The 14,577-nt window shown below is 51.7% G+C and overlaps 1 protein-coding gene across 1 annotated transcript in view; it reads left to right on the plus strand.

Annotated features, from left to right (window-relative positions):
* ZNF423 (zinc finger protein 423) overlaps positions 1–14,577 on the plus strand; it is a 336,656-nt gene that overhangs the window by 98,343 nt on the left and 223,736 nt on the right. The window contains exon 3 of the mRNA XM_081217128.1: positions 10,713–10,913. Coding sequence (XP_081073254.1) covers positions 10,713–10,913 — 201 coding nt within the window. The remainder of the gene's footprint in view (positions 1–10,712; positions 10,914–14,577) is intronic.

The following is a 14,577-nucleotide window of genomic DNA, read 5'->3' on the forward strand; positions in this document are numbered from 1 at the left end:
ATTAGGAGCGCCAGGCCGTGGCTCTGACCACAAATTAGCTAGATTTATCAAGCTCCCCATGCCGCCCCACGTCCTGTCCCCCCTCCCCTGCCTAGGTCTGGCCTGCTTCTCCATCTCCTCCTTCCCAGCGGCCGTCGGAGACAAAACATGACAGCAAGGAGAGGGCAGAGTGGTCATAGCCTCAGGAGGTCACGAGGCGGTAACAGTGTACAATTTTCATGGTTCCAGGGTGGCTTTGTCCGACTGTGCTTCATTACTGCATGTGGCGAGATCAGTTTTATTAAGATTGTGAGGCTCGGAGGAGCGACACCGTTAAGGACCGGCTAGAAAAATATAATTTTTTTCCTTTTTGGTGTGGGTGTTTGTGATTGCTTTTTCTCCCCTTCCTCCTCTAATCCTCCCACTTTCCCTCCCTCCCATCCACGGTCTTTTCTTTCCTTCCTTACCCGTCATAGGTGGGAGCCGGGGGCGGGGCGGGGGGTGGAAGCTGCCATCTCTCTCTGACTTTGTGGCTTGAGCTCAGCACCTCAACATCCCCTGGAGGGGAGAGTCATGCATTCGTTCAGCAGGTACTTGCCCATAAAGGGCAAGGTGCTTGTGACCGGTGTTAGCCTCAGCAGGGTAAGCAGCTATGCTTTGTTCTTTGGGGCATCTACATCACTTAGAGCAGTGGCTGGCGCATAGTAGGCGCTCAGAAAAATGTTTGTTGACTGACCAAAGAGGTGGAGGATTTGTGTCTGATATGGCTCCAGCTTTGGGGGAGCTTACTGCCCACCACAGCCTGGGTAGCAGAGACCTGGGGCAAGGTCACCTGGATGATAGCTCCCATAGGGAGCTTCTCCAACCTGTACGTGAGGAAGTGATATCTTCCTCATTTTCTAGGCAAGGAAACTGAGGCTTAGAAGTGCAAGCAACCAAAGTCACACAGGAGGGAACCTGAACCCAGTTCTAAATCTCCAAAGAACCGGCACTTTCATCATTGTACAGCTAAACTCCCTGTCTGACCCAAGGGGGCCCAGTGGCTTTTGCTGGGTGTGCCCCATGGTAAAGATGCCCCAGGCCACATCCAGCCCTCCAAGACCTATTGTTTCACTCATGCCATGTTTCTTTTTTTTTTTTTTTTTTTTGCGGTACGCGGGCCTCTCACCGCTGTGGCCCCTCCCGCCGCGGAGCACAGGCTCCAGACGCGCAGGCTCAGCGGCCATGGCCCACGGGCCCAGCCGCTCCGCGGCATGTGGGATCCTCCCGGACCGAGGCACGAACCCGTGTCCCCCCCATCGGCAGGCGGACCCTCAACCACTGCGCCACCAGGGAAGCCCCATGCCATGTTTCTTAAAATTTGAAGTTTAACACTTAAAAATCCAGAGATTTCACATAAAAATATGGATTTCCTTCATTAAAAAAAACCCAAAACATCTAATGTTTGTACTGGGCCTTGCTTTTCTGTATGGTAACTATGTAGAGGATTTGAGCAGGGACCACCCCCTTGGGTGGGTGTACATCTTCCCCCCAGGCTCCTCCAGTCCATTCTACTCATTTGTGTAAGGGTGGGGGCCTTGGAGTTGTGAGCTTTGGTCCGCTCATGATCTGAGTGACAGAGTGAGCTGTCTGAGCTATCTGAGCTTCAGTTTTGCCCTCTGTATAATAAGCCTAATGTTGTATCTCCCTTGTTGGGCCATGGGTCACTGGGGGAAGGCTGCAAATGAATTGGAAGATCTGGTCTGAGAAAAGTGATTACACTTTTCTATCACACTGCTAACCATTTTGGTCTCGGGTTCTAGAATTCCTGACAACTAAAGAGACATCCTCTGGAAAGTTCTTGTTTTCCTGGTTAACCACGGGCCTGTGGAAAGGGGGCCCTGTACCCAGTCTCGTATCATCAGCCAGGATGGAGCATCCCAGCAAGGCTCGTGTGATGCAGCCCGAGGTCAGGTTCAGTGTCTGGCTGACCGTGGCTTTGAAATTCCATCTACGGAGCTGTCCACGCTGACAGGGGAGCAATGGTCGCTCCCCCCACCCCCCAAGACAACATGTGGAAGTTGCTTCCTTATTTAAGTGGAACTTGGACAGCAAATTATGTGTTAAAATATTTGCCTACAGCTCTGCTGCCAAGGGGACCCTTTAGACTGAGTGTTAAATGTTAGCCTGCTGCCTGCACTGCACATATTTTAAACCTGAAGATAAATAGTGGCTGCCTTGTGGAATTTGGGGCCAGCAGCGGATGCACAAGCAGAGTGTCTAATTGGGGTTGGTAGGCTCCTTGCCCAGACCCGGCCCAGGCCCTCTCTTTCTCCATCCCACCAGTCCAGGTGTGTGTGAGAAAGTGTTCATGGAGGCGTGTCCTTCTCTACAAGCAGGGCCAAGACGCCAAGGTGAGGTTCAGCCAGGGGTTTGACCTCATGCCCAGGTTCCGGAAGTGCTTCCTCCACGCTGGCCCTCGGGATACGTGCTGCTGGTGATACCGTTTGTAGGACACATACGGGCTGTTAGGATGGAGCACATGTTCGCTATTAAAGCAAAATGTTGCTCCAGGATAAACACTTTGCAAGTGGTAGACACCTGTCTGGACTGTGAATTCTGTTGGGAGGCCCCCCCCCCCAACTACGTACAGGGGGAGAGCACAAGGCAAGTGGGCTTGTGAATTGTAAACTCGCCGGCATCATCTGCCCCCGGGACAGACCCCCGGCAGGGGTCACGCTGTTTCCTGGAGGAGGTGGGCTTGTCACTTACTCAAGGTCACACAGGGAGGGAGGAGGGAGCCCGGACTTGAGGCCAGGAATTTCCTCTCCTGATGCAGTGGATCCTTTTGTCTGTATGGACATTTTTGTGCCTTTCAGGGGGCATGTGCCCTGACATTCTCCATCCTCAGGAGCCTGTGAGGCCTCCTGCCAGAACCTCTCGTGCAGTACGATGTCTCCACCCTTGTGTCTGAACCATGATGCAGCCTGTGTTGGTTTGAATGATGTTAGCAAAATAAGACAGTAACCGTAGCTACTGTTTTCTCAGGCTCACTGTGGGCCAGGTATCAGGCTTTGTATATACTACCTCATTAAAATAATTTAACTTCATTAAAATTTTTCTGAGAGAGGGTAAGTGACTTATCCAAGGTCTCCCAGCTGTTAAGTGACAGCGTGTGGATCTGAACCCAGACTGGCTGGCTCCAAAGTCTGGGATTCTTTTCGGTTCTTTCTCTATCATCCCATCAGTCCCTGGAACATGACTCCAGCTGTCTGCTGCTTGTGTGCGTCGTTGCTTCATGACCATCTTTCTGCAGGAACAACTTGGTTCCATCAGCCCCACTGAACTGCTCTACACTGGTGCTCCCGGTGCCCCCTGTTCAGTTGGATTCTCTTGTCAAGCCCTGTATGTGCCTAGAATTCAGCGTCTGGTGGTTCTGATTTCTGCGGAGGTGGCTGGTACGGTCTCCTATCCAGGTCTGATTGCGGGAAAGGATGGGGAGACCGTCCCAGGACTTGCTGGCCTCCAGGACTGCTTCTCCCGCGTCCCACTGTCACCTGGCACCAGTCCTGCCCTTTACACCTCTCCCTGTCCTTCCCCTGCACCCTTGTCTTGCACTTTTGCCCACATCCTCCTCTGCCTCCCTGCCCCTGCTCCAGCCTCCTCTGGGCTCCTTGAAACCCTGCAGGGCTCCTGGCTTACCCGTATCTGTGTGTAGCTGTGGGCACAATTCTTCTCGCATTGATGGCCAGCCATACAGGAGCCTCACCTCCACCTTGTGAGGCAGGAGAGGGCGGTGTCCATCACGATTAAGCTTGTTGACACATAGGGAATCGGTCTCAGGTGGGAGAATTGACATAGGGTCACTCATGGGGCGAGGCGGGGGGGTCCTAGAGCTAAGACTGGAACCCGGTCCCCTGAGAAACCCGGCCCAGGCCGCAGGCACGTACCACCTGTACCTCCCTTGGGGCATTCATTTCTTCACTGGGCAGTCATTCATCCGCCCCATGTTGATTAAGCATCTTTTCTGTGCCAGGCCTTGTGTGGCTTTGAGGCCACCAAGATGAAAGAGACCGGGGAGCACCCTGTATGTTGTAACAAATACATGTGTGTTATGCCTGGCACACAGTAGGCGCTCAATCAGTATTTGTAGGGTGAATGAAGGAGAGAATGGACGAAGGCGTGTGACTGTAGCCTCTGGGATATCTCACACCTCTCATACTCTGCCCTTGTTTTCTTTCTCGGGCGTGTAGGGGTTGCTCCTGGCTTTCTGCCTCCGTTGGGAAGGTACTCAGCCATGGGGCCCCAGAGGCGGGACCCCCAGTGGTCCCCAGAGGCAGGACCCCCAGTGGTCCCTGGTTGGTTCTCAGGGTGCCCAGGGCCCCCTGATGGCGGAGTGATCCCCACAGTCCTTCCCAGGAAGGAGAAGAGGCAGCCTTCTCGCTGAGGTTCTTTCTGACTTGTGTGCTGGCCGGGGACTGGGGCCAGAGGGGAGAGACCCTCCCTCGCGGGTGTTCTCAGGCTGAGCCTCTGTCAGCTGGCCCTGGGGAGCGGTGAGGCCCCGACAGCCCTGACTCATGAGCTCAAGAAGCCTGGCTGAGAAGGTAAGAAATGTCCTGTTCCCAGACCTGTCAGCCTGTGGGCAGCCTGGCCCCCCGGCGTCTCTCCCCTTTCCCTTTTTTCTGGCAGTGGACTCAGCCAGCTGTCCCCGGCTCAGCGCTTTCACAGACATTCCCTTTTTGCCCTCCCGTGTGGTGGTTAAGAGTCAGGATCTGTAGTCAGAAGAGCTGGGTTTGAATCCACACTCTGCCCTTCCCAGTGTGTGTGATTTGTGTGTGGTCCTGAGCCTTGGTTTCCCCCTCTGCAAAGGGGAGGTATCAATTGTACCTCCCTCATAGGCTTCCTGTGATGATGGGATGGGTGGATGTGAAGGTAGAAGGGTACCTGCGGTGTCACTCAGGCTGCAGGTGGCCCGGGGTGGGGAGGTTCACTGTTTTCTAACGATAAGCAATAAAGGCTGAGTGTTCTGTTACTGTCTCTGTTTGCTCATAGAAAGTTCCCCAAGCCCATATCTTGGACTCAGGGACTATGGCATGTGGGGGTGTGGTGTAGTGGGATCAACCGGTGTAGGTGTACCCTTTTCCTCCTGATTTGAAGAAGAAGTTGGCAGGACAGACTGGCCCCATCATATGTTAGGTTGAACCATTTGGGATTGCCAATTTTTGGCTTTTTTGACCTACGAAGATGGCAACTTCCTATGGTTCAACCTAATACTTATCACACAATAAACAGCACTGTAAGCACTTCCCCTCCCCCAACCTGTGTTGATATTTGGAGTCTTGTTTCTTTGAAACCAATTAATCCATACATTCACCATTTACTGAGCACTTACCGTGCGTCTGTACGAGGGGCTGGGGAGACAGTACCAGGCCGAACCAAACACAGCTCCTGCCCTCATGGAGCTTACGGGGGCGTGTTCCAGCTGTCTATTGCTGTGTAGCAAACCACCCCCAAACTCAGTGACCTAAAGCAACAATTATTAGTGTTTGCACACTTCTGTGGGCTGACTGGACTCAGTTGGTGGTCTCACTTAGCATTTCTTGTAGAGTTGCAGTCACGTGCCAGTTGGGGCTGCTGCCTTCTGAAGGCTTGTCTGGGTTGGATGTCCGAGATGCTGCACTCCCGTGCCTGGCAGTGGGCGCTGGCAGCGGGAGCTCAGCTGGGGCTGTCGACTGGAGCACTTACACTCTCTCCATGTGGCTTGGGCTTCTTACAGTAGGGCAGCTGGGTTCTCAGGGGTCGTGTCCCAAGAGACCAACAGACAAGGGGGAAGCTGCATTCTAGTTTCTGTTACATTCTAGCGTTTGAGGAAGTCACCAAGGCCAGCCAGGCCAGAGGGGAATTGTGGAGGCGACTCAGATCCCTCTTCTTCTTCTTTTTTTTTTTTTTTGCGGTTCATGGGCCTCTCACTGATGTGGCCTCTCCCGTTGCGGAACACAGGCTCCGGACGCGCAGGCTCAGCGGCCATGGCTCACGGGCCCAGCCGCTCCGCAGCATGTGGGATCTTCCCGGACCGGGGCACGAACCCGTGTCCCCTGCATCGGCAGGCGGACTCTCAACCACTGCGCCACCAGGGAAGCCCAGATCCCTCTTCTTGATGGGTGAGGGCAAGGCCCCCCTCCACAAGAGCACATGGGATGGGAGGTGTTGTTGCTGCCGTCCTGGGCAAATGTGGCTGCCACCAGAAGGCAGAGAGTAAAACATTAGCCTATGAAGGTGTAAGTGAACTTTGTGCCAAGTGCGCTCTGACAGCGAAGGGAAGGGAACTGTGGGGGAGAAATGATCGGGACCTGTGTGACCTGGGTGCTCAGGCCCACGGGGAACAGTTAGGGCAGGACTGGAGTGTGAAGAAGCCCTTGGCTAAGCAAACTTGAACTTCAAGGGAGTGAACAAAGGTCTGTGGGGCTGTGGAGGTAAGTGGGAAGTCAGAGAGGTCAGCAGAGCCCTTGCTGGAGTTTGGGGCTGCAACCAGGCCCCTGCAGATGGCCTTGGAGGGTTGGCAGATTCCTGGGCACTCAACTCACTTTTCTTTCTTTCTTTCTTTTTTTTTTTTTTTGCGGTACGCGGGCCTCTCACTGTTGTGGCCTCTCCCGTTGCGGAGCACAGGCTCGGGACGCGCAGGCTCAGCAGCCATGGCTCATGGGTCCAGGCGCTCCGCGGCACGAGGGATCTTCCCGGACCGGGGCATGAACCCGTGTCCCCTGCATCGGCAGGCGGACTCTCAACCACTGCGCCACCAGGGAAGCCCTCAACTCACTTTTCCACTGAAGCTCTGCTTTGGGGAGACCGTGTAGCATAGTGGTTAAGAGTCAGGAACAACTGTGTTGGCAACCTGCCACTATGGCCTTGCTTAAGCATCGTCACCTCACAGAGCCCCGGTTTCCTCACCCCTAAAATGGGGCTATGATGGTGCTCAACTCATAGGGCTGCCTGGCTGGCTGGGCTCAGAAGGTACCTGGCATGCAGCTAGTGCTCAATAAATGCTGGCTTCTCTTGGTGGACCCCTGGGCAAAAGGATGGGGGTGTGCACATTGGAAAACAACTAGGTTGTGAGTTGTCCCGGGTGGAGTGTGAGGCCGGGCAGGTCAGGAGCTTTGTAAATGGATGGAGAGGCTGGCATTTACGGTGCCTGTTCTGTTTCCTGTCCTGCGCTCGTGGCCCTGGGGGAGAGAGCCCTATTCGAAATTGTTTACTTTGGGCCTTCCCTGGGTGTCCCCCGGGAGAACTTGGGTGGGGCCGGAGGGAAAGGCACCAGCGGTCCGTTTTCGGGACATCCTTCCCAGCCCCGGTGGAAAAGAAATGAGCTCTGCTGACTTTGCCTTGTGGGCCCGGGTGGTTGGAGGGACCTGGGGGTCAACTGTAGTTCAGGCCCAGCCGGTCACCACGTTGGAAACATGAGGCAGCACGTGGGTTGGGGGCTCAGGCAGGGCTGGTGGTGGCCACTGGGCTCTGTGTCCTCTGCTTGCTCAGCAAGGACCCTTGAGGGACCCGGGGGCTGGTTGAGGGCAGGATGTAGGCCAGCAGGGTCACCCCCGATGAGCCAGAGCCGGGTCAAGGTGCTCTCATTAGGGCCCCGGGGGCTCACTGAGCAGCTGCTCGGGGTGGGCCGGGGAAAGAGGAGATCCAGAGGGTGCTCCAGGGGGGACTGGCGCCCTCAGCTCTGTCCTCAGGGCTCCCACCTCCCGGCCTTGGGAGTCTGGGGCTCCGACAGGCCCCGGCCTGGAGAAGGGCAAGCAGCTGCACATCAGAACTTGTAGGTTCAATCCCTTGTGTGGCTTTGGGTGGCCTCTCAGAGCCACAGTTTTCTCATCTGGAAATGGGGAAATAACACCATGTACTCTTTTTTCCGACTGTAAGGATCAGAGACCGGGGGGGATGAGAGTGCCTTACAGAGTAGAGCCTTGAGCTGATGGAGGGCTTCCTGCTCTAGCGGTCCTGATTCTGATGACGCAGCAGAGGGGCCCCCAGGGACCGGAGCTTCAGGGACGTCCTGCTCCCTAAGACTCCTTCAGCCCACGTGACCCCTGGGACCTCGGGCGATGAGGTGCCCACGTCGCCCGCCCCTCCCCCCTCCCCCCCTTTCTGTGCAGCCACCTTGCCTTCCCATGAGGAGACAGCGGCAGGGGAGGTGGCAGTTTCTTAGAACAGATTTATCCTCTTGGATGACTTTATGGGTTTCTGCCTTATAAAAACCCAAGAGTTGACATTCTGATTTATCTGCTCCTGAGTCAACAGGATGTACCAGATCCAAAGAGATCAAATGCATTGTACTGTTTGTGGTCCCAGTTGTGGATTAGATGAGCTATTATGGAAAATGCTGCCAAGTAAATATGGCAAAAAACAACAACAACGAGGGGATAATTTAAATATGTCTATTAACCTATGTGTTAAGTAAAGTAGCACAGGCGTGGTGCTGAGCATAACTTATCATCCGGAGAGTTGGTGTAGTAGATAAAGTGGGAATTATGGTTCTTTTTCCCCTCTTCAGAACATTTTTTTTTTTTTTTTTAATTAAGGGAAGAGACTGTAAACTAGGAATTTCAGAGACGGGCGCTCGCCTGTGTAACCATGGTTGTATGAGGACTTATAATATTGAAGGCTCCAAATGATATTTCTCATTTCTTTGCTTTCTATTTCTGGCCGTCACCACAGCAGCAGATCAGATTTCCTGAGATAAATATGCTGCCTGACTTTTAATGGGATTTCTGTATTGCCGGGAGTTGGCATGTTCTGATGATAAAAGAACCTAAAAATTGTACATCCCTTAATTGGTAAGAAGAGAGATGTTTTGATGGGCCACAGATGGAAACATTGATTTTTACTGCCTCTGTGCAGTTCCAAGCGGCGTGTCATGCCACGTTCGCCGCCACAGAAGGCGGCAGCTGGCTCTCCAGTGAGCTGATTTGTGTTTGTAGGTTGTTGCTGTCGGGTGCTTGGAGGTGCATGTTCTGTGCAGACGGGAGAAACAGAGCCCTTATAACATTATCTATTTCTGAATAGAAATATTTATCGGACTGTGGCTTCGACCTCAAATGAAATGCATTCTTTGCTTCATTTCTCTTTCTTGCTTTGGCGACCAGTCCTTGGGGGTTTAAAGGTTGTGTGCTGAAGCCTTTTCCTGTAACTGTGATGTTATGGGCGACACACACACACACACACACACGTGCATACACACACCTTTGCATATGCTTATATGTTTGCATCAATATCTTTACACATAATAGAAATTTCTCTCTTTAGTTTAAATAAGTGCTAGTTTCTGCACAGATAGATCTGTTTTCCAGGACAGACTGTGGGAAGAGACAACAGGCACTTTGATTTTCCAGTCTGAGTCTCTGTATTTTAATGGGCAAGTTTAATCCACTGACATTTATTGGGATTACTGATATATTCTGTATGTAATATTCACCATGCATTGTTTGCACTTTGGTTTACGAGTTTTCGTTGGGTCCTATTAATCGCTCAGATTGAGGCTGTTCTCCACTTCCCCCAGCTGTGCACTAGGCAGGAGTCAGGATGTCAAGGTGAACATCTGTAGGGTGCTGGGGATGTTGCATCCTTCTGTCTGGAGGCCAGGTGCCTTACCTATGAAAGGGGAACAACAAAGCTGTCCCTCTTTGTGGGCAGGGGGCGGAACCGTAAGGTAGCTTGAGCCCCCGTTTAGCTCTAGGATGTGTGAGACTGTGAAATGGGGCTACGTGTGTGTATTTGTGCTTTGAAAAAGCACAGAACGCTATGCAAATGCAAAGCATCGTTATCATGATTATTAACTCACTTTTCTGTAAAGTTCAACCACTGGTCTGCACAGTGCTAAGCACAGAATTGGTATTTTATTTTAAAGAAATTGGTCAAATGATTCCAAGCCTGGTTCTCACTGTCTAGGCTGATACCGGGGCACAAGTGAGCACTCAGGGGCATTTTAAGCAGCAATTTTTTTTTTTTTTTTTTGTGGTATGAGGGCCTCTCACCGTTGTGGCCTCTCCCATTTTGGAGCACAGGCTCCGGACGCGCAGGCTCAGCGGCCATGGCTCACGGGCCCAGCCGCTCCGCAGCATGTGGGATCTTCCCGGACCGGGGCACGAACCCGTGTCCCCTGCATCGGCAGGCGGACTCTCAACCACTGCGCCACCAGGGAAGCCCCTAAGCAGCAATTTGACTATCCGTGGTCCTGCAAATACATGTGCTTCCTTGATTCCAGAGTCAGGACATCTTTGCAAAGAACTGAGCCAACATCTCCACATTGGGAGGCATGTTATGTGGAAGGTGAGCCTGGCTAAGAGATCTCCCAGCTCTAAACTTCAAGGCTTTGGGGGAAACTAAAAGTTCAGGTGCATTAGGAACAACTGGTGGAAACTCTAGAGAAATGTGTGAGAGAACTGGGTTTTTTAGGAGACAAGATGCTAAGGTATTTTCACCTCCCTGATGGGTCATGACCTCCAGCATCCATGCACAGAGGGAAGATGACAGGACATCCCTCTAGAAGATTTGCACCAAGAATTAAATAATCTAGCTGAGAATTATGGCACCACATGCTACAAAAACCCCCATATTTTAATATACTGAGAGGTGTCAAGAAGAATGGACCCTGGGAGGTAGAGTAATTAAATGTATCTTCATAAATGCAGGGTGAGTCTTTTAAAATCCTTTCCCAAGACCCCGTCAGCTGACATGGACTGTATTCTTCCTGTTGGCAGGAGGCCTAGAAGGAGAGCCAGAGTGTGATCGAAAAACCAGCCGTGTGCTGGAAGACAGGAACAGCGTGACAAGTCAAGAGGAGAGAAATGAGGACGATGAAGACATGGAGGATGAGTCAATTTACACCTGCGATCACTGTCAGCAGGACTTCGAGTCTCTGGCAGACCTGACGGACCACCGGGCCCACCGCTGTCCTGGAGGTAATGCTAAATAGCACCGGGATTCTGACAGGTGGTTATACGGATAATTGGACATAGCAACAGCTTGAAGCCTCAAGTGAGATTAAAGAATTAATAATGTAATTTTACAGTTAATGTCATTTTATTGTGGTGTCTTGGGTACCCTTTTAAATAAAATTAAAAATGAAAGCAACAGCTTTCCAGCAGGCAGGAGTTAGGCGGAGGTGCCCTGTCCTTGCTCCCCCAAACTGCATTCCACAGTATGTGGGCCATAAATGGGTGGGCCTGCACCCCGGATTTCTGGAAGGCCTTTTGGAAACCCAGCAATTAAGAGGTTATTAGTGCAAAGTTAAGCAGCTTAAGTGTGGAAAGCTGCATGAAGGAGTGAGCTCCGAAGCAGGGCTTGTGATGGGAGGGGGAGAATTTCAAAGGCCAAGAAGTACCCCTACGGAAAGGGACTCAGTTCCACCTCCGCACTTGGCCTTCTGCTTCTCTGGGTAGGAGAAGGGTGGCTGGGAGCAGTTTCTGACTATAGCAGTTTGACTATAGCCCTGTGTTCTATTTACCAGCTGCCTCAGAGAAGGTGGGCAAGGCCACAGTATATAGGAGCGATTTAAGACTTGACGAGTTGAGTGTGTCTGTGTGTCTGGGATACATGCGGTGTGTGGGGTAGGAGAATGGGGGCATGCGTATTCCCGCGCGTATGGCAGCCATGCAATAGGGATAGGGGTTGACATGTTTCCAGGCTCTGAGCAGGGAGTCCAGAGCATGTGTGTGCCTTAAACAGCTATCCTGAGACATCTCCTTCTATTGTGATTGTTGATGAAACCCTTTGGATGCCGGTTTGTGGGAGGAGGACCTAAAATCTCAGACCAATATTCCAAGGAGGACCTGACACCTGTTTTGCGGGGGGAATTTGCTGGTAAGAGATAGGTTGGGACTCAAAGTCTTGCTTCCCCTGCCTTTCATGCCATCTTGGAAGATTGAAAGCCAAGTGTTTGTGGAACTTTGCTATGACTCTTCCTCTAGTGACATCTGTACCCGCACAGCCCTGGGTAGACCAAGTTTTCATTCTCGCCCTCTAGAGGGAATAGATATCAAAAACAATAGACCCGGCAAGACTCCAAGTTTTGAACTTTTTGGGGCTCAGCAAACCAAACCACAGTCATTTGGAATTTGTGAAATTTCAATCATTGGCAGAGGCAACGGCCAACTTATAAGCTTAGAATCAGAATTAGAAGGGACTTACAGGGTTGGCTTTTCCAGTCCTCTTATTTGCTGGGGGGAAATACTGAGGCTTTGAGAGAGAAAGGTGACTGCTTAACCAAGGTCACATAGCAATTTGGTGACGGAGCCAGGACCTCCTCAGGACCCTGGGCTATGGACTCTCATTCTTGGACCCGAGGAAACAATAGATGCTAGTGTAGCTCTTGATTTCGCCAAGAACTGAGGTGAAATCTTAAGTATAAAAGAGTGAAATATTGTCACTTACTTTAAAAACAATCAGTTAATTGATCTTCTAATTAAAAGCTATTCTCTTCATATTCTATGTGAAAGAACACACTGCTCTCATCTAGTTGTTAAAGCAGGGCCCCTCAGGACCACTGCCAAGTGATGCTTTGTAGAGTCTCTGCAGCTCTTGGAGTGAGGTCCTACCCCTGGCACTACTTAGGCTGTTCCTTCCTCCAGTTTTTCAGAATCAAGGAGATTCTCACGTCTCTTACCACACTTTTGAGAATGGTGGTATTTCTAGGTGGAGAAGGGAAAATGTGAGACTTTAGGGCTGTAAATGGGGGTCTGTATTGGAAATTTTAAATGGTAGCTAATTGTTCTTTGGTCCTGGGCAGGACTCTCTTCCCAGTGGTGGTCTCTTCACTCCACAGCCTCAGACTTTGGCTGAAATCATGGCAGCCCCATTTGCAGGGTCTCAAGCCATCTTTATTGATGCTGCTGGTATCCACCGATTCCCCTGCCTGCTTCCTGACAGGACCTCACTAACAACCTCCACTGGTACATGGGAACCAGAAATATCCCCAAGCCCTGGAGCATTGGATGGGAGTCAGAGATTCCTTGAAAGGGTACAGGAAATGACCTCGTCTAATAGCATCCCCAAGAAATTCATTACCACCCAGTAAAGGAGTGACCCAGCGCAGGTGAGTCTCCCTAACATGGAAGAGATATGTGAGGAGCTATTATCCCCCAGTTCTTAGGATTACCCAGGGACAGGATACACCTTTGGGAATTGTGTGCATATTTTCAAAACCGGTCCCTGTCTAGGACACTTCCGCATCCTTGGATTGTGCAGTGGTTTTCAGACTGTGTTTCCAGAGGTGTCTCTGAGGCTCTTGGGGTCGGTATTGGGGCCTGTCTGATTGAGGGGGCTCTGACACCCACTTCAGTCAGAGCTATCACCTTAAAAAGTCTGCTTTATACGTTAGGCTATAGTGTAAGATCTTTAAACATTGGCTTCTACTTTAAAAGTTTGGAACTGGCACAGAAATGCAACAGCAGGCCCTGCCAGGCCAGCCTCGTGGGTCTGCTGGACGCTCATCACTGATCACCCAGTCACAGTGCTAGGGATGATGCAGGTGGGCATTGCTGCCCCATGGAGCGTCACTCTGGAGGGAAAGGTGGCCACTCGGCAGCCCAACAAAGACCGTTTCAGACAAGGATTTCAGAGAGGGCCCTGCTCTTCTGAGGCCGGGAGGGCTCTGGGTGCTTGGAAGATGTTTCTGAGGGAACAAATGAGTCTTGTCTCAAGGGAAGGTGGGACGTCCCTGCCGTTGAGGATGTGGGCACTGAGGGCAGTGCCACCTGTCCATCGGAATCTGGCTTTGGGTGTGAACGACACTCATGCCCCGCAGAGGGCTGCCTTCCCGGAATGTGAAGGCGGCACACCCCTCCCCAAGCAGGGTGCCCGGGAAGCCCAGCCCTTCCAGATGGTCAGCATGTTGGGAAGAGGCTGTGTGGAGGGGGTGGGTGTGTTTGTGGGGGCCATCTCAACTGTGGCCCTTTTATTATTATTGTTTTATTGAAGTATAGTTGATTTACAATGTTGTGTTAAATACTGCTGTACAGCAAAGTGACTCAGTTATACATATACATTCTTCTTCATATTCTTTTCCATTATGGTTTATCACAGGATATTGAGTATAGTTCCCTGTGCTATACGGTAGGACCTTGTTGTTTATCCCGTCTATATACACCAGTTTGCATCTGCTAAGCCCACGCTCCCAGTCCATCCCTCACCCATCCTCCTCCCTCTTGGCAACCGCCAGTCTATTCTCTATGTCGGTGATTCTGTTTCTGTTTCATAGATAGGTTCATTTGTGTCATATTTTAGATTCCTCGAATGTGGTCCTTCTTTGAACTGCTCTAGCAGAGTGAGCTCTGGGCTCTTGCTGTGGCAGCTGGGGTGTGGGTGAGGACGCTGCCTCGTTCCATCGGAATCTGGGAGAGTGGTGTGAGGTCTGAAGAGTTTCTGGGGTGGGGATGTGGGGATGCTCTTCATGGACGGGGTGGCTCCTGCTGGAATGACAGTTGATGGTAGTCATCAGGAAGCCCCCAGGTCCCCCAGCCTGGAGCTGGGACTGTCTGCACTGAAGAACCCTCATTTCCAGAGGTTTCGTTGTCCCTCAGCAATAGTTGGCAGCGCTGGGTCCAGGAGGAGTTGTTGAAGTGTGGA

Source organism: Mesoplodon bidens, assembly GCF_964165515.1.
Source record: "Mesoplodon bidens genome assembly, chromosome: 18".
Taxonomy (NCBI): domain Eukaryota; kingdom Metazoa; phylum Chordata; class Mammalia; order Artiodactyla; family Ziphiidae; genus Mesoplodon; species Mesoplodon bidens.